Source organism: Sylvia atricapilla, chromosome 7, assembly GCF_009819655.1.
Source record: "Sylvia atricapilla isolate bSylAtr1 chromosome 7, bSylAtr1.pri, whole genome shotgun sequence".
Taxonomy (NCBI): Eukaryota; Metazoa; Chordata; class Aves; order Passeriformes; family Sylviidae; genus Sylvia; species Sylvia atricapilla.
In genome coordinates this window covers 13,667,630-13,688,170 of record NC_089146.1, presented here as the reverse complement: position 1 = coordinate 13,688,170, position 20,541 = coordinate 13,667,630, and the positions used below count along the sequence as shown (strand labels likewise).

Sequence of the window (20,541 nt, the reverse complement as noted above, 5' to 3'; positions counted from 1 at the left end):
CATTTTAATACATCTGTTACCTGATAGCAACAATGGCTTTGAAAATTTAGATGACAAATTAGAAAAGACTTGTGCATTTGCTCTGTGGTGAGAGGGCACATTTAGAAGGCATTAGACCTTATGGTTTCAAGAGCTGAACCCCACATATTTTTTAAGTTCTAATATGGATTAGAAAGTTTGGATTAGAAACTGATCTCAACCCTTTCAGCTGGTGCCTATATCTATGACATGTGAGATGATATGCCTGAAGTCATCCAAATGCAGCCCATATACGTCTTACTCGAACAATGAAATGCTGATGGAACAACCAAAACCAAATAACAAATCAACAAGCTAATCTACATCCTTCCAGCACACTTCCTAAAGCATGATGTAACCACACAATAATACCACAGCCTACAGCTAATATGTCTCACACAAACTCTGAATACCTGCAAACATTAGAGAGGGCAGACCTAAAGTAAAAATTTGCTTTTTTACATTAACTGAAGAACACATACCTCTCTTCTTGCTTTCATGTCGTGTCCTAGAACTGAACTATAATTAGGATTAGCTAGTTATTACAAAGTGGGGGAGAGGGTGGGAAAGCATAAAAGCTTTAGAACATTTCTGACTAGGATGGAATATTCCAGAAAACAAAAAGCAAAAATGTGGGAAGACAGTCTTCTCACAGGGTCTGCAGTCCAGGCTTACCAGTTTAACAGAATTCAATAGATCAAATAGTGAGTGGGTATGAAATCTTGACCAAATTAAATCCATGGCAAAAATCCCATTGCTTTTTCTGGGAACCAGGATTTCAGTCTGGTCACGCTGTGTCCAAATGCTGACCTTTTTAAAAAAGCAGCAAATATCATAGAGTGTTTTATACATTTATACATTTATATTCCAACAAACTGAAATGTTTTTGGGCAAGGAAATCTACCTAGGTGACTTTGCTGTCAGGTCAAAACGGGCTGCTGTTCCAGTACACACACTGTAGATGAAAGCATGGACAAAGAAACACACTGCAGTGCAGGCAGACAGTGGCCAAGGACGGTGCTCTTTAGAGCCATAGGTTTTGTTATGAAAGTCCATAACTCCCTAGATCCATGTGAGTTATATTATTCTCGGCAAAATGCAATAAACTCAAATGCTACTCAGGAAAGAAAGAGGTCTCCCTGTTGAGCAGACTAAGAGGCCAGTGGTCTTTGCAAGATCTGAGTGAGGTTCTCTGGAACTCCAGCACATTGGTACCGAAGCCTCAGACAGTTCGCCCTCTCCCAGCTGTTTAGCCCATGACCAGTGCTCTTCCTCAGCAGACAGGACCATAACACACAGGCATTCCTAGCGAGGGGCCATCCTGGGTCGTGACAGTGCATTTGTTCCTTCTTCTTTGAAATCTACACTGCGGTCTTCACACAATGCTTCCCACTTCCTCTGGCTACAGCAGAGCCCTGCGCTCACCTGCCGCAGGCCGCGTGTGCACGCCTGACCTGTGCACGGTGTGCGCTCTTCGCACTTCCTGCCCGTGTTTACAGCCAGGCTCAGAGAGGATTCAAGGGCTCCTCTGCTGGCTCTAGCTCTGCACGCCTCTCTGCGCTTCTGCCTGTCCAGAACCAACGTTGGCTCTAGTGCTCTGGTATTAGCTTAAACTCAGGGCATTACTTGAGGCTAATGAACAAAGGAAAACTAGTACAACCTATTCCCAGGTTTGAAAGGAAGAGTCAAGAAATATCAAAGTGATGATGTCAGTCAAACCTCTTAAAAAAACAGTCAAATGGAAAGACTGAAAAGGAAGGCTGCTCTTTTACTCCAATAAAGGTCAAATAAGAGCTAAACACTCTTTCTCCTTCCCATTATTACAGTACTAGAGATTGGGCTTTTTCAAATAGTTTCTCTACTACAACCAAAGATATTTACTTTCTCTGTACAGGTATGTCCTTACACAATTAATCCACTCTAAGCATTCAGCAAAAGAGAAATCTATTTCTACTAGCTTTATTAATTCCCAGACCCAGAGCTGGATGAATTGTTTATGATAGTAAGTGATTAGTTTAATTTAGTACATTTTTCTTAGTTGTGACTTGACCACCACATTATCCTGACTCCTGTGTTTGTAGGACTAATCATAAATATTCACCAAACAGATTCAACTGATGAGTTGTTTGCAGACCAATGTCTCTGAAAACACCCAAATTACTTTTTAAGCCCCCAAGGGTATGTGGCTGTTTGCATAATTCACATGCCATCGACTCTGACAGAGGAAGAGAAACCTTTAAAATAGGAGAATAATTATGGAAGCATATCAGTTACCGAATAGATAATAATTATTCATACTAATCTGTATTAAAATTTGTTTACAAAATGTTTAGGAGTCTCAAATACACTGTTAAACTAACAGTTTAAATAAATGTGACCCCTGGAAGCCAGGAGTGAGATGGGACATGAGAGTAGTCATGAATTACTTTCTTATATTTCCAAAAGCTCTGCTATTTCTAATTTGTCTATTATTCTACAGCAGTGCTCTGTGAAAACCTCCAAGGATGCTACATATAATACAAAACCTACTAGCAACTAGTCATGGAAATTAAACTAATACTGAGGGACATTTGGCTGAGCAGGCAAAATGTTATATAGAATAATTAAAAAACATTTTTGTAAAAAAAACATTTACAACATTATTGCCAATTATGAATGGAGGACTGAATTAATTCTTGCCTTTTTATGAACCACATGGACATTTTGGAGACTTGTGAGAATATTTCTTTTAAACAAAGCACGTGCAAGTAGAATGTAGAATTAGAGTTAACAGAGTCATCAACAACAATCTATGGCTGAATCCATAGAAGAATCACAGCCGTAAACTTCAGGTTTCTGAGGCATAAAACTAAAAGCTCAGAAATTTAATCATGAATTCTAATTTTATCATAAAACCTTAATAGAGATGGCTACAAAAATGTACTTCAATTTTTATAAACTCTCAGACTGCCCTGAAATCAGCAAAACCAGAGGTTTAACATTGCTTTTAATAACCTCCAGAGTTTAGTGAGATATTAAAATTTGATTGTATTTTAATATCATCTGAAAGATTATCCAACAGCTGCAATAAGCAATATGTAGCAGGACCTCTTCAGGGTCAAACTTTGTGTATAGAAAGAGATGAGATTATTCTGGTTTTATAAGAGAGGAACATGTATGCATACAAGGCAGCAGCAACGTGAAGCAGAAGCTTTCCAATCCTAACAGCTGCCTATGGGCTCAGATTTCCCGGGCAGTTCTGGCACATGGTGCTTGGTTGTCAGGCAGTTTGGGATGATTTCTGGTGTGAGGTTTAGTTTGTAAGAGCAAGCTGTGCTGTCTGCTCGGAGCCCCTGTGCAGTGGCCACGCCAAGGACAGCGAGTGGCACTTTGCTTTACAAGGCTCTGCGTGCTCCTTCTGCTCCTGTGCTGAGGGATGTGCTGCTGGCACGTCTGGGGGACCAGCGCTTCTTGGGCTCTAACAGCATCAGGGAAGACACCTTAACATTCAGGAGGCTCCCTACTGGACCCCATGGCATGCACCAAGAGACAGACTGGACACCTCTGAAATAAAGGATGGAAATTTTCTCTGCTTCTCATGTGGATGTGACTTCTAATAAACCATCATAAATATTTTTCTCCTCCTCTTTAAACCAGCAAAGATTCCTACCCTCTGAACCCAGCAAGGTCTTTGTAAACAGCAAAGCGATTGTTTTCAATTTCCTGTTTAAAGGAACAGTTTAAAGGAAAGCTGGCACATTGAAAAAATGCAGGATTTATTTTCTAAGGAAAAAAATCCACTATAAAATTAATAAGCATTTATCAGAATTCACATGCATCTATGAGTAGGCAGATCTTCCTATTGTGATTTGAAAAGGACTTCTCTCTGCTTTCAGCACTTTTCAGTTAAGAATCAAGAATATTGGTCCTTAGTTCCTATGTGGAAATATTTAAAACTCTTTCTAATGTGTTTATGATGTTTTCCTATGCAGCCCTGCACAAACATTTCCAGTGTGCTATGACTCAGTATTTTTTTGAAGTAGCAGAAATACAATGAAAAGTCTGTTTCTCATAGTATTTTGGCAGAAAACAACTCTGTGGGTTGGTGTTGGCAACACCACAGTCTAAGAATAGGGTGCTTCTCAGGCAGAAAGTTGTTGAATTTGGACATCAACTAGGTTTGCCTAGGCGTAAAGAAGCCACTGTCTTCAGGGAAAGGAGTAATTTGGAAATGCTTATCCAACAAGTTAGTGTGCTAGTGTCTACCAAAATAATTATTTCCTGTGAGGACTACTCAGAATGAAGTAATCTCAAAGAATATATTCCACTGGATGAGTGAGGTTGCTGGGCAGCCCTTTGACACTTCCTCAAAGGGGCTCTCATTGTGTGGAGTCCTCTATTCTAGTTTCAATGAGTAATGCTTCCTTCCAAGTTTGTGTAAATGGGAAGAACTGTAAAAGTGCACTGCTTCACCGCCCATACACTGTGCTAATAAATTATTTCCCTTTGAAAGAATGAGACATGCCAATCTCCTTCCTATACAGGACAACACTGCTTTATTGCCATATCTTCCATGGTAATACATAGGGTTCTCCACCTTCTCTACTCAAGAGGAAAAAGTGGGGGGCAGTGCAGTCAACCAAAATCCTTCTAGCCCAATCTTTAAATGCTTTTATCACAGAACATTTAGCATACATATGTACTCACCTGTGGGCTTTATTTCAGGTGGTCCTACCTAAACACTGGCCTCTAATGAAGCAGCAGCCATATGTCAGATTACAGGCAGGTGACAGATGGAGTTAATCATGCAGCTTTCAGCTGTTCTTCCCCTATTTATTAAACTACCTCCTTTAAGACTTGTTGTAACAGTTCAAACCAGGAATATGTACAGTCAGAAGAAATGGTTACAACTTTGAAACTTGGATGAGATTTTTAACTTGAAAAGAGCCAGGAATGTACATTTGTGAACTCCTATCCCTTTCCCAACAAACACTAAGGAACAGCTTCATCTATTAGCATTAAAAATATTCAATCTATCAAGGAAATGTTTCTTTCCCCAAATAACGAAGGCTTTGCTCAAGCTCCCTTTCAGGTTTGTATGTATTTGATGGCAGATCTTAGTCCTATGTTATTGACACATTAGAACTGCTATATGTAGGGCTCGAAACCAACATTTCCCATCTTTCCAAAAGAAGAAGTTCCCTTTCCACCATGACATATCATATTTAGTTATGACCCTGGAGGGTTCCTATGTACCAGACAGCAATTGCAACATTTTAAGTTACAGAAAAACAATTTAAAATTCCCTCTGAAGGAGTATATTGATATTTCCTTCTAAGGGTAATGCTTGCACTTGTGTTATGAAGGTACCTGAACTCACAGAAAGGAGGATATAAAAACACTTGGAACGTGGTGAAAATTGATCAGTGTCATTGGGAAATGACAACATGGAATGGAGGCCATCAGGAAACTGGTCAGACCTCACAAGTTACACATCTTACCAGGGCTACTCATAGAGATTCCTAGCTCTGCCACTAACCTAAGGCCTGTCCTCAGGCATGTCTCTTCACCTTGCTGTGATTCCATTTTCCATCTGTAAAGGGAAGATAACAACATATCACTTTATGAAGAGCTTCAAGTGACAAATGCAACTTGGGCCAACTTAATGGACATAGTAGGAGGTGAATAACATACATAATTTATTGTCTTCCTAGTTGAGAATAACATGTCAGTTTGTTACACTCTTTCTGACACTCTACTTCTGCACTTCTACAGCAGCTAGTTAAAGCACACTTGCTTAGAAGCAAGATGTGAAAGAATCAACCTTCCATCTGTACCAAGGGTGCATAGTACTGTTCAAAACAAATCATTACTTGGAGCAGCAATGGAAAAATCGAGACGTTTTAAATTGCAGTCATAAGAAAGCAAGCATTTTCTTTAGCAGCTGACAACATACAAGCATGCAGAACAAGCAAAAGAACGCCTACCCAGACTACTCACTCAAGGTCTGTTTGTGTAATGAATCTTTATGGTAGGGAAGCAAGAGGAAGATTCTCTCAGACAACTGTTAAATTGAATCTTACTATATAGTTGCAGGACAGCATAGGGACATAAAGGTTAATTGTCTAAAAAGGGAATTTTAGAGACCTACTCTCTTCCATCAGATTGGAGTCTTCAGAAATAAGTGAATGATAGTATATCGATGCAATTATTCTTCTAGTATGCGTATACGTTTTTATTTGCTTGAGAACAGGACTATGTGCTGGGAACAATTATGGCACTATGCAACTTGCAGTGACTGAAGGGAGACCTAATTTATTTTAGAATACCTTTTAAACTATCCACTTGTTTAATTATAACAAATCTGGAATGTCTTTCTTGACTTTATCAGCTGAACATTTGGCTGAGGATATGTGGGTCATTACCTCCTCATTCTTTAAGGTAAAGGCAAACTGGCAGCCTCCTTGGGATTTCTTGGTACTCTTAAAGATATCCAGAAATATCCTTTAGAAACCTTTTGGAAGAACATTTTCCTTCAGCAACCATACTGGATTCTGTTAGATTTCTCTGACACTCAGGTCATAGCTCCTGTCAGTGCTTGTTTTTTTCAACAGTAGGCATGAAAAGCTACGATCAAATACCTACACTGTTGTTTTATTTACACATATGAGTAAAGAACCCAAACCCATATTCTAGATTCTTGTGTACCCTGGAAAACTATTTACAAACCTTTAATTTACTTCTCTTGGACTGCAATTTCAGCCATTTTGTGATGGGATGGAAACATTCTTTTTCCCAAACATGGCCAAATGGCATTTTTAGCTCTTTCAGTGCTCTCACAGCTCTAGTTCTACTGAAATTACAGTGTTAGTCTGGATTTCCATTGATGTGACAGCAGGCAGATCCTGTCTGCCAGTGTACAGACAGACTCAACAGACTGAAATATGAATGGGAAATGGGGTAGGAATAGAAGTCAATACAGCCTGAATTAATGTTACTGCAGAACACCCTTGGGTAATGTCCAGGATATAGAAGGTGAGATACTTCAAGAAGTGGGAGAATAATGAAAATTTAAGAGTGAGGGCATACTGATAGGCATTTTCATACATTCTTTTTTCCTAGATAAACTTCTGTGTGGTTTGTCTTAAGTACAAGATGGCTTGCTGAAAGCTAAAATATCTTCTTTTCCTGCCCTCAGGATAACTTTGGCAAAAGAAAAAGAAAAGATTCACACATGTGAAGTGGCAAAGCCAAGTATCTAAGTGATTGGAAACAAACTGTTGAAATTAGAGGATGAGATGCAATTTTGAGAAGGAAAGGAACCAACCATACCCTCAGGAACATACGGGTTTTAAAATCTTAGAAAAACCAAGAAATGCAGATGAGCCAAAAGCTATTTGGGGGAAGAAAAGCACCCTTCCTTACTCCAGAAGTCAAAGAAGAAACTATTAGGTAAAACTAAAATCAAGAGAAAAAAAAAAAAAAAAGCTCTGAAAAGGGCAATACTGGTACCCTATTTATCAACACAGAGAGAAATGATCCATCACAGCTTGCTCTCTAGAGCCACAGCGGTTAATGGAGGGCCCAGTGGCCTCTTTTTCCTCTCCTCCATTCCACCAGTCCAGTCTCTGTTTGCAATCAGTGCCATGGTCTGTCCTCACAGTGGGAAAGGCACAGGAGTAACAATAAGGGATGGAAGGGAATAAATAGGACCTCACCCAGAGAGTGCACACTGTTCCCTCAGGTTTTTGCTAATGGTATTCCTAGAGCAGGATCTCTTCCTGCACACTGTTTCCATAATCTGGTTTCCACCTTAATGGTGCCTCTTTGCCAGTGTATGCCAGGGAAATTAATGGCAGTATTTCTCTCTCTGCAATATATTCTGCTAATTCTGTGTTGAGGGTAAAATGCACTCCTTGTGCATTTCCAGTCCATGTCCCAAATATAGAAAGGATCTGATGGCCAAGATGCAGATTGTGTAAGTTGAGTTACCAGAGCCAGCAGTGGGGTTTCACCTCTGTTACAGCAATTCAGCAAAAAGGTACTGAGTTGCGTAACTTTTTTTAGGGATTCTCACTGCAAGTTAAGCTGAGGCTGTTACATTGGTAACTGTGGCTACACTCATATGATTCAAAAAAATGTGTCAGGATGTTTATCTAGATACCACAAAAGTGGTCTAAGAAAGAATCTTTTTTTTTTCTCTCTTTTGTACTTTTTAATTAATTTGAGGAAATTTCAAAACTTTCAGTACTGCAGGCAACTAACACTGATTACGAAACAAAAGAATATTGTTTAAGTTTCTAGACTGCAAATAAATATACCAGCTAAGGGTACTAATTGCATTTGTAATTTCTTATAAAATGTGGTCTAAAGGCTTCAGACACTAAGGGATATGAAAGAATAGTACATGGTCTTTCATCCTTTTCTATTAAGCCAAATTTTCTTGAAAGTCTTCCTGCTAAATACTTTCCCTTTTCTGTCAAATAAATCAAAGATAGTGACACACATTGATACAGTTAAATATTTCTACTTTGGTGGACCAAAATAAATAGTTAATAGTAATAGAGCTCCTCACGGTTATAAATGCCAGAGCCACCTGGCTCTCACAACCGGCTCTTGCAAGGGAAGAGGTGACACTGAGCTTGCAAAGCCAAGGAGGAGAGAGTATTTATTTGATGAGCTGAAGAAAAAACCTTACATAAGAAGGCCTCCATGAAAGCACTGACTGAGCAATGTGCTTGCTGCATGCTGCCTTTACTTAGATGTTAATTGGATTACCGTTGCACTCATTCATAAATTGGGATTTTTTTCAAAATGTGAAGGTATTCCAGATCACTATTTCCTGCACTATTGGCTCTGCATTCAAGGCAGCAAGCAGATGCAGAGAAATGAGTATGAACAAACTACTGCCAAAATATGTCAGTGTTCCCAGGGGCTGGGAAAGCAGGCAGAAGCAACATGGCAGGCCAAGAGAGGAAGGTTTCTGCTCCTAGGAGTGAGGAAAGGTGAAGGTTCCTGAGCACACAACTTCCTGAGGGGTCAGGTCCGGTCACGAGGAACTTGGAAACTGGTGTTTGCATCTGCCATGATGATGGAATCAGCTTACATGTGTATGTACTCTTGGTAAATAAAGAGCACTGCAATCCTAGGGAAGTCCATTCTTCCCTGACAGGAGCAGCCTTGCAGAGCCCCAAACACAACCACACCTTGCAATACAGGGCTGACAGTCCCCATCTTGAAGTGCAGGCTTCAAGCACCTTTTAGGCATTACTGCGCTTCACAAAGGCAACTTCCTAAGACTAAAATCATCAAACAATTTCACTTCCTGTTCAAGTATTGCTGTTGCAGTAGTTTTACTTGGCAGTGTATCATGTGCTGCAGAAGGAGGAGGAGAGAAGTCGTGTGAGCACTTGAGGGTGCAGCCTGGCCCCACAGGGAAGGAAGGCTGGTGCTGTGGGGCCCTGGGAGTCCTGGCAGTGCCTGCAGGGGGTGGAGACAAGGCAGCGGGCCCACCATTGGCACCATGCTCCTGGGGATCCTCGTGGTGCTCTGCTTCATCCCCACTGCTGATGTAACAGGTAACAAAATTCCCCTACATTTTCAGTCCCTTCCCCAATTTTTTTCTCACTCTGATCATCAGGGGATACAAGGTCTGGTATAGCTCTGAATTAATTTTGCACCAATTCTTTTCTGTCGGATGAAAGGCAAAAGACAGCATGCTGCTAAGTCTGCAAATGGACCAACTCGATATAACGAAGAGGCCAGTTTTCCTCCTGCCACAAGTATCTTTCCAGTATGAGACTCAGTAGCTTTCTTTTAATTTGACTTCTCTCTAGAGCCATTTGGAAATTGCATGCATAGGTAGAGGGGTGTTTATTTCACCCGCCCCCAGGGCTTTACAAGTTCTGCTCACAAGCGCCTTTTCTTGGGTGCAGCAGCTCTGAGCAGACGTGGTGCCAGTGCCTGTCTTGGGGCAGACTCTCCACATCCCCAAATCTGCTTGTAAAACTTTGGGTTCCCCCATGGCCTGGCTTGGTGTCATGGGTGCTGAACACATCGACGTCCTCACGGGATTAGCAAATAAATGCTCAAAAGCAGAGCTGCTTACTGAGCTCAAAGATGGGAGGATGGGACTTGACAAGTTTCTGATTTTTGCATTTTTTAGTGGTTTACCGACACTTACATCTAGTTTCTTTCTGAAGATCTTCAGGAAAAATGGTCTGTTTGTAATCCTGAGTCTTAGTGAATCTTCCTGACTCTTCAGTTGTTGTGGCTGAGGGTATTTATCTTGGTGTTATCTTGCTGATGCAGTGTTCCTGTGTTCAGACCTAATATGTCCTTCCAGTGGGTACATTAAAATGCAAAGCAAGGCAAGGAGTCTTGGCTTTTGCTAGGCTAATCTTAAGACAGACACTTTTTCAGACTGCTGGCTGTGAACTCTTGTTATTGCCTCTTCTCCAAATATCAATATTTTGTATTTTCCAGTAAGTTACAGACAGGAATAAAAATCCAGTTTGAGTACAAAATTTTTAACATAGAGAACATCTTAAAAAAGTCACATTTCTAGTTTGAGAAGTGCAATTGAATCTATTTTTTTATTTCCACATTATTTTCCTTCCTCAGTGAAGGCATTGCAGTTTGCATGACACTGTGATCTACATTTCTTTAAGAAATCATAGTTTTTTTCTTCCTTGTCCTTTCCCATGTTTATAATTCTGTGTTTGCAATATCATAATTATTTCCACAGCAGGCCCATGGATTGTCAAAGAAGACACTAATTCCAGGAAGGGATAAGTATCAGCAGTAGGTTAACAGTTCTGAACACATTTCCATGAGGTGTGAACAGCTTTTAAGCAGTGCTTTTGAATTGCAACAAAATAAATTACAGTGTGTGATTCTCAGACACAGGCATTATGCCATGGCTTTATAGACACTTGCTTTGCATGAAGAACTTGTGTTTCTCCAACAGACTCACCAAGATTTTTCAGCTTCTTAAAGAGAAGCACATGAGGTCATTTGCTTCTCAGGGTTCTCACCCTTTCCCCATTTATTTTCTTCACTCTTCATTTTCAAGGTGATTGGTCCTCAGTACACGGAAAACATTAAGGCAGGTCAAAACGCTGCAGGACTTCTCAAGCCATGAAGTGCATTATAAGCCTCAGGTATCTTGGTTTGGGAAAATCAACAGAATTTGTCCTGTTGTTACACTATATCAGTGGCTGCCACAGGTTGAGTTTAAATCATAAAAGGGCCTTAAAATGCTAGTTTCGTCATTTCATTTTTGCAGAAACACTAACATTTACAAAGTTTGTCCTCCTCCCCTTTTTGCTGGCTAAATAATTACCTTGCTGTGGTCTGTCAGAGAGGCAGCTGGATCAAGTGTCTGGTATTTTGTGAAATAAGTAATACAAAGAGGTTCCCACTGCAGTGTACCACAGCTGACCTCATCTTTTTACTATCCACATAACCTTCTGGCTTATGGTCTCTGGGGGTTAAAATCAACCTCTAACCTACGAAGGTTACCAGAATGCAAAAAGATGGATGATGCAAGGTTGGCTGAGAGTAGGATGACATCAACTAAATTCTTGTTTAAAAAAAAACAAATCACAAACTGCCAAGAAAAACCCCTGTGCTCACATTGGGTTTGATTAAAGCAAGAGTGTCACCTGGGCTTTCTGGAGTACTCTGCTGCCTGCAGTACTTGCAGCAAAGCAGGGAAGTTGAGCAGAAAGCAGGTCTGTAAGGGCCAGAAGGAAAGGAATCCCTCAGCTGCACACACAGCTGAGTGGTCTCAAACCAAAGTAAAAGAGAAGGAGCCTGTACCTAGAAAAGAAGAGTAAGCATAATTGAACAACAGACCAGTAGCAGCAAAAACAAAACAGCTTTACTTATACTTGTGTGCCTTTCTGCCTGTGGCTTAAACGAATTCCTTTAAGTTTTTTCTGTTGGGTTTTTTCCTATCCCCCCAGGGAATTAGGTGGGCCATTTCTTTCCTGTGCTTACAGAAATGCCAACTTATCTTAGATACCTTGCTCTGGAAAATAGCTTCTTGAAGTCAACTGGCATAAAAAAGGAAGAAGAGTACTAAATATTTTAGCAGAATATTTTGTTCCAATAGCTGACGATGATTCATGAAGAGTTCTGTAGGAAAAAAAAAAAAAAAAACAAACAACAACCAACACAAACTATCAAAAGTATGGAAAATAACTATCAAAATAGTTATTTTCCATACTTTGTCAACTCTATTTCACTTTCTTGGTAAATAGAAAAAATAAAAAACTTCAATGAAGTTTTGCTTGCACCAAGTTCCATGATCAGAGAGTCAGTATTTTACAGATATAGATGGATGGCATTTTGTTTCATGATCCAAAACTGCCTTACATGTGATTACAAGAGATGTCCAGCATTACAAATAATCTATAAAAAAGCTTAACAAGCATTCAGAGATCTTACATACCATTGCATATTAATCCCAAGATCCTGAGAAGACTTGCAGCCTGTGCACACTGACTGAAATGATTTTATATTTCTACTACTTTTTGAAACTGTAAACAATGATTTTTCATAACTGCTATTTTCCTGGCTGGGTTAAGGCCAAGATACAGATATTTACTACTACACAGCATGACTGAATGCAACTCTAAAGTGGCAATCATAACCCTATTTAGAGGAATGGAAAACCTACTAAATGTTTCAGAGTTTCACCATTTAATAAACCCAAAGTGACACTTAGGAGGAAAAACTGTCTCTGTGAAGGCAAAAGCAGCTTCAGCCTATGCTTGCTCAGAATGGACTAGATCCTACTTAGAATGTAGTCAAATCCTATTCAGATCACAAGTGAAGTGAGGGATGCTAGGCATTATTCTGTCTTCCTAACACACATTTTAGTATGTCTGACTTTTTTTCAATTCAAAAATCCTACAAGTCCAGAGGAGGAAGGCAACAGCAGGGCCTGTCCAACATGCCAGTGGGGTAAGCTTGCCTTGCATGTGGTGCTAATGTGTTCTTCCTATAAATGAAAACAAAAGTATCTCCTTTAATTTAGATTTGAACTAGAAGAGCCACTTTGTGAAAATGGATTTGGATGCTTAGCTTCAATCATGTAGTTGTAGTTGTCTTCATTTAATGACCCACAAATGAGCTTTTTTCCACTGCTCAGCCAGTCTGCATCCCAGCATCAGCAGCATGGAGCTGGTCTATTGAGCCTAGCCTGCAAGACAAGGCAAACAGACTGGATTATAAATCTAAGATATGAAAATAAGTCGAAGGAATTTATCATTTTAGATGGGTATATCAAGAGAGACTGGTTGCCAATTAGCACTGTATCATGGCAGGGACAATAGTACAGAGCTGTAGTTAAACAGTGGAGCTGAAGGCATGAAGCGCAGGTTTAAACATCCGGAATCCAGGTTAGCTGACGACAGCAAAAGAGATGGGGTTAAGTCACTGGGGTCTGCAGAAGAGTCTAAATAACATTTGAAGGGAGTCCCTCAGTGAAGATATTTTCAGTGTTCTTTGACTTTCTTCTGGCCACAGAGAAAATATGATCAGGCTGAGCAATAAATATCCATTCATTTTCTGTAAGTACTTGCAATGAAAACAGGTGCACTTTTCAAAGTGTAATGCTTCTGTCTGTTCTGGGACCCTGTTTGGGTTGTCAATTCTGAAACAGAAAAGGTCTCCCTTTGAAGGTGCATTCAGTCCCTCTGACAGTCAGGGTTGTAGTAGTGCACAAATACTGCAAAGCATAGAATAACTCTGTCTCAAGTGAGATGTGTAGAATTCTGCTGTGCTAAAGGTGGAACAATTCTGCCTCAGACTTGCAAACTGCCACGTAGGCCAAAGATCAATTCTCCAGCCAACAAAATATGATCAAATACCTTGTCTAAAGAGGTGGAATCCAAACCTCACCCCTTATAGAATGCCTTATAAGCCTATGTAAGAGCTTTTGTCGGAAAATGCTGATTCAAGGAAACTGAATTGTTTTGCTGAAATGTCTTCATTTTGCTGAAAAGTCACCACAGGCACCACCTTGAGTAATGACTTGCCTTCTCTGTTCTTACTTCGCCACTCTGTCCTAGGACTTGAGGATCCTTGTCTCTTTCTGCTGGAAAGCCTGGAAATGTTATCCTTCATCCAAAGTTTCACAGTGTTTTGGTTCCCCGCAAACAAGGGATTTCAGAGCTGTTATGAACTCTCCTCCACTCTCTCTCTAACAATGTTGAGCAAAGAGTTAAGGAGGATAGGCTACAATCTTTCTTTGATAAAGATGAGGCAGTAGAGCATTTCGTGCCTCACATCTCCTCCTCTCATTTGACGCAAGGGCTGGTAAATGAGACTTTCAATGAGAAAATTAACTTCAGCAGTTGGACAAGTTCTGCTGGTAACTGGAGGACCTGCTAGCCAAAGGTTGTTTTTACTGCCCACACCCTACCACTAGACCTGGCCATCTCATGCATCTCTTTGTGTTTACTTTACTCCCTGGACCACATTCATCCCAAAGGGGTATCCTGCTCAAGAGGCTGGGGTACTTCATCTTCTTTTGCAGGCATGAATATAGTAAGCATCATTTGGTCCTAAACATTGTTTAAAACAGTTTTAAACACTAATTTTCTGGGCACTCTGGATCTGGCCTCCTTCCCACTTCATTTCTCTACTAGCCTTTTTGAAGTCTTGCCACACAGATTAAGTAGAAAGAATATAGGTTTGCACCACATTTTGAGGACAAGAGGTACAATTGTCATTCTAACAGCCACAGCGATTCTCAGGGTATATGTAAAAGACTATCCAGACCTCACATGAGCTGAGCTTGCATAAAGACTTAGGCAGTCATATAAGAGCTTTGGCATGTCTCTAGCTTAAAAGCCACAACTCCCTTCCTCTTACTTAGGGGTCATCATTTGAAAAGAAGGGCCTCATTAGTAAAGCATGAGTTTACTTGGAACAAGTTGTCTTTCTGCATAGTCCTTGCTGTGTTTCATTGTTTGGCAGATGATAGCACAGAGGTCTGCATGTAAGAAAACATTTCCTGTTTATGTGTCAGTCTGGTCAATTAAAATTCAATTATACATTCATGTGACATGCTTTTTTCAGGCCATTTAAGTGCCAACGCAGTGTCAAATTAGTCAGCTCCTTTGGGAGATTAAGAATCTACTACAGCTGCTAGCTAGAAAAATCACTTATTTTACATTAAAATGATAGCAGTTCATGCTTTTAGTGTTCATTGCCCAAGGTACAAACCCTTGAAATGGTTCAGCAAATCCACCTGCAAACCCTTCAGGAGTCCTTGAATTAAAAAGCAAATGTATAAATAATATTCTCTTATCTGACTGTAGTGTCAGTTCATAGTACTTTCACTCCATAATGTTCCTCAGGAAACTGCTTGCTAAGTAAAGGATAGACTTAGATGGCCTTACAAATACACACATGCACACAGATGCAGACTAGGCATCTGAGCTCTGATACTAAATCTTCATCATGGGCCACTGCCTCTGCTAGTGTTCTGGCTCGGAAGAAAAACACTCTTGATCTTGTAGTCTCTCCTAGAGACTATGTAATTATTTACATACAGGTGAATTACTGCAACAATACTGTGAGAAACTGCTTCTGCAGATGGGTGGTTTTGTACTCCCTGGTAGGGAGTGTCAGTAGGGGAGAGGAGATATGGAGCAGAGTCGCATGGGAGGATGTGTGGTTCTGAAGTCTCATACTATATTTTATAAACAAGTGCTTTTCTCACTTTCTCCCCTCCCTTCCAGAAAACAAGATTTTAGTGGCTCAGCACCCTTTGCTCATTGTAGCTAACCAAACTGCAACTCTAGTTTGCAACTACACCTACAATGGGACAGGGAAGGAATTTCGAGCTTCGTTACACAAAGGAACGGACAGTTCAGTTGAAGTTTGCGCTATTTCATGGAACACAACCAAAATTAGCACCAATTCAAATAAAGAATTTAACTGCCAGGGGAATCATGATAAAGAAAAAATCATCTTCAATATTTGGAACATGCATGCCAACCAAACTGACATCTACTTCTGCAAAATTGAGGTCATGTATCCACCCCCATATGTCTACAATGAGAAGAGTAATGGGACTGTCATCCATGTGAAAGGTAAGCTGAGAAACCTCTGTAGGTCGGTATCCTCCCTATACACAATCCCTAAATAATGGCTGGAGGCAATTTGTTTTCTTTAAAAAAAAAAAAAAGTTGGATTGCCTGGTAAAACTACATTCCTGCTTTGGACTTCCTGAAGAAGAGATCTTAAAATGATGATAGATAAAAATAACACATTGGAACAAGGAGTAAATAAGCAGAGATCAATGTTTTTGATTTCATGTACCTGAAGTTTTCTTTGCTCTTTCCTTAAAGAGACACCCACGAAAATACAAGAGCCTCAGTCTGCAATTCCTTTGTGGATTTTGGCAACAGTGACTGGAATTCTTGCACTCTACAGTATGCTAGTAACTGCAGTTTTTATTAACTACCGGGTAAGGAACTTGTATTTTCCTTTGCTCTGCATGCTCTAGCAGTTCATTTCTCAGGCTATACTTGCCATGTTTACCAATAACTCACTGCTACCTGTTCAGTACAGGATGACAGTGTTTCTTCATCCCAGCTGTTCATGCATGCCCACGGGGTACCCTAAAAGAGCTGAAACACCAGATGCTCTCCAGGTGGGCAGTCAGGCCTCTGCAGTAGAATCCTACAGCAAATAGTAATGCCAGTGTTGGCAGTGCCCTGCACATCAGCAATACTGGGACACCTTTGCCAGGTGAACCTGTCAGGGAAATTTAGAGCTACAAGCATTTCTGGCAAAACCCTTTGAGACTATACTGACAGGAGCTTACCTACAATAAAACCATCTATAGGGAGCCCTCAGCCCAGGACCATCTGCACTGGTGTCGTGTGCCTATTCTGCAATTCCCTTGAGCGACCACTATTTCTGGCAGCTTGACTACAAGGCAGTAGGAGCACCTGGATTTCAGTAGTCCCTTGTCTATACATCAACAGTAAGAAAGCTGAGACAGCCTTATGGCTCATAATTTTTGCTTTCCAATCTCTCTGGGGAGTTGACTGGCCCAAGTCACATCCAGTTCTCCTCCTGGCATGATACAGGGGCAGTAGAAGAACATTCTCCTTGACATGTCTTAGGACTGTGATCTCCAGAGCCAATTTACACTACTTACTTCATGTGAGAAAGACTTGAACATAGAGAATTCAATTCCTTGCACTCTGAATTTCCCTCTCATCTTTGTTGTTAAATAGCAATTTTCAACACAACAATTATGAGGCAGCCTGTATAAGGGGTCCAGAGTCCCTGCCAAGTTAAATGTTGCATGTATACAGAAAGCCACATTCACTGCTAGCTGAAGCTTGAGTTCTGCCGTTTCACAAAAGGATACTTTCTTGATCTGTGGCTATTTCTAATGGAAAACAATCAAAGGGGGCACTGCTGCAGGAAAATGCAAAGGGAGGTTAAGTGGTTCTTCTTTGTGCCCTATTGTAGAGGCTGACTCTGAGAAGAGCTGAGAGGATTACACGACCAGCTGCTGGTGTTACAGTGCAGTGCTGCTGTGGTTGTGCCACAGATGAGATGCTATAGCTTCAAATCCATCATTTACAATCTGAACTATTTTCTCTGTGCTATATTCATTTGCTACCTAATGGCTTCACATTTTGCCACTAGCATATGCTCCCAGCAAGAATGACAAGGCTGCATTGCCATGTGTACTCTTTGCTGCATCGGTTTTTACCTGCTGTTATTACTGCTGGTAGTATCCTTCAGATAATATGTATTCTGATTGTGGATGTATTTAGAGTGTTGTTGAATGTAAATACAGCTGCCTAGGAGACATTCTGAAATGTAAAAAAAAGGTCCTAATTAGGGTACTCGACAGACATGGCAAGCCTGATCAGCTCCTGAAAGCAGCTAAAGATTTGTCTATTTTCAGAGTTCTGCCTTCCCTGAAGGAAAACTGCTTTCCATTGCAAACGTATCAGTCTTTGATCCTGCAACAGCCCAACAATCACTCATGCTAGCAAAATGTCTTTCTGCCATGCAAAACTACCTCCTAGGTGAATTAAAAATCCTGTATTATGGAGATGAACACTCAGAGATAAAGCTTTTGTATCTAATGCTTTACATGCATTGACTGCATTACATGGCTTAAGCAGTCTGTAACTTACATTCAACACTTCATATATATATAACATTAATATAAAAAGCTTAAAATATTTCATAGTAACTGCCCTGCTCTGCACATACAACATAATTCAGCCATCATATTTTCTAATGCAAACCTCCTCCAATTTCACAGCATCATTTGCATATATACTGCTGCATATGCAACTATTTCTGTACATGGAAAGGAAATTTCAGTAAAAAGGAGATTGCAAAAGAAGGTATGATCAGTATTAAGGTAAAAGCATGGAAGCACTTTAATTTCCCCTGATCAATAAAGCCTTAGGCTATGTAAAAAAACACCAACCTTGTGCACAGCCTGTAGCAGTCAGAGGCTGAAATGCTGCTGTAGCCATTTTTCCTCTGTGATTTTAGGCAAATTGTTTCACCTGTCTTCTGCTACTCCTATTTCTGAAAGAGCCCATGCTTCCCTTGTATGACAGGGGCATAATAAGCAGGAATCCAACAGCAGAAATAAGATTTTTGAGGCCCAGATAAGGAGACATAAAAGATTAACATCAGCTCTGATTCTTTCACTCCTTGAAGGAAGGTTCAGAATAACATATGCATTGTGTTTTACTGCTGTAAATGGTAGGAAAACCATTGTACACATAGTCTGGGCTGATTTTTTATGCTCTTACTCTATTTGAGTTAAGCTAATTTCTCTTTACCTCCTTATGAATGAGGACAGCCTTCACAGCTCAAACTCTTGTTTCTGCTGAATCATTCCACAGATGAGGGAGGCAGGATGATGGTTAGAGGCATCAGTTTGTATCCTTGGTGTGTAGCATTCCTTTACCTGAAGAACTAGCACTGTAAATCTCTCACCAGATAAGATGGAGACTTTCAGGTTGGGCAAATTCCATAGATTATTTAATGAGAACATGTGTTTTAACTCTTCTGTAAATGTATTTAAACCTGAAGCTGCCTTACAAATATGCCTGCCTCCCTGAACAAGGACCTAGGGCCACAACTGTCAGCAGTTACCATGACAGTTTTCACAGTTGTCTTCACCCTTCTCCCACAGCAAAAGGCCAAGAAGAATATGTACCATCAGAGCGACTACATGAACATGACTCCCCGGCACCCACCGTACCAGAAGAACAAGGGTTACCCATCCTATGCCCCCACACGAGACTACACGGCCTATCGGTCCTGGCAGCCCTGACCCCACCAGGAGCCTCGTGGGCCGTCACTCGCTCTGGGGCACCGAAGGACAGCCTCGCATTTTCTCATCGTGTTTGTTGCTGTTGATCACAGACACCTACACCATAGGAAGTATTAACTAAACTTTGATCTACTAAAAGAAAATCCAGACTAACAAACCAATATAAAAAGGTGCGGGGGGGTGGGGGTGGGGGTGGGGGGTGGGGTAAGTAGAAAAATGATTTTTCTCCATAATGGCTGAAGATGAGGCCCAGCTTGTGTTGAGGGTTGTCAGTGGCTAAGATGGAAAGATGGCATCAAACCTCAGAGCTGGTTTCTTCCTAACACTTGTGGTTTTGCTCAGCTATTGGGAAGAAGTAGAATTTCTGATCTTTTCCAATAACTACTGCCTTAGATTTTATCCTTAGTTTCCTTCCCTGTATGTGTAATCCTCAGACTGTTGCTGTTAAACCTAGCAAGATGTAAAAAATAATCTTTTCTTCTCTATAAAATGAAGACACAGTTTGAAGTTCAAAACACATGCCTAAAAGAAAGAGGAAAAAGGTCAGTCAGAAGGCATCCAAGCTATTACACTATGGAACAAATGATCTGCCAGGACAAATCAAGCTAATAGAAAACTAGTAAACCTTCAACATCGGAGTCCTTAGGCTGGACACTTCGTATATGTTCATGAGGCCATCTATAGTCATGACCAAGCAACTCCACAGACTGAAAAAGCGAGCAACCTGAAGACAAAATCAAGACGGGAGAGGAAGAAAGATCTGTCTTCATCATGAACAACCTCATTTCTTTTTTGTTTGCCTTCTGCAAGGGAATGCAAAGTCATATATGAAGCATTAGAAGACAGAGAGCTCAGATTTTGAAAAGATTTTTACTTCTATTTTTGAATTTGAGAATTCAGAAGGTATTCTCCTGAGTCCTCCTGAAAATTCCTGCACATCTTCTGGCACCTAGGTTGTACCAGAGCTCTTTCAAGAATCTGGGTTGACTTATGAGCAACTAAAGACCACTTAGTATTTTTTTTCCCGTAAGTCTCTGGTTTTTGGGGTGTGAGAGGACTCTTGATTCTCAGCATTGTAAATTGGACCTGAAAGTTCTCAGACATCTGCAGGATCTACTCTGGGCACTTTGAGGAACTTTGTGTTATCTGGAAGTTACTTTTCTCTTTAAAGATGTTCTTCAGGACTGCTCCAT

At 40.5% G+C, this 20,541-nt stretch overlaps 1 protein-coding gene across 1 annotated transcript; it reads left to right on the top strand.

Annotated features, from left to right (window-relative positions):
- Positions 1–9,340: 9,340 nt before the first annotated feature.
- On the top strand, positions 9,341–19,534 carry CD28 (CD28 molecule). Its single transcript, XM_066322664.1, has 4 exons — positions 9,341–9,575; positions 15,756–16,109; positions 16,368–16,486; positions 19,208–19,534. The coding sequence occupies exons 1-4, from the start codon at positions 9,521–9,523 to the stop codon at positions 19,346–19,348; spliced, it is 669 nt and encodes a 222-aa protein (XP_066178761.1). The 5' UTR covers positions 9,341–9,520; the 3' UTR covers positions 19,349–19,534.
- Positions 19,535–20,541: the final 1,007 nt, after the last annotated feature.

Coding starts and splice junctions, on each gene's coding strand:
- CD28 (XM_066322664.1), top strand. CDS start 9,521: ATGCTCCTGGGGATCCTCGTGGTGCTCTGCTTCATCCCCACTGCTGAT. Junction 9,576..15,755: donor CCCCACTGCTGATGTAACAG/GTAACAAAATTC, acceptor CCTCCCTTCCAG/AAAACAAGATTTTAGTGGCT. Junction 16,487..19,207: donor CAGTTTTTATTAACTACCGG/GTAAGGAACTTG, acceptor CTTCTCCCACAG/CAAAAGGCCAAGAAGAATAT.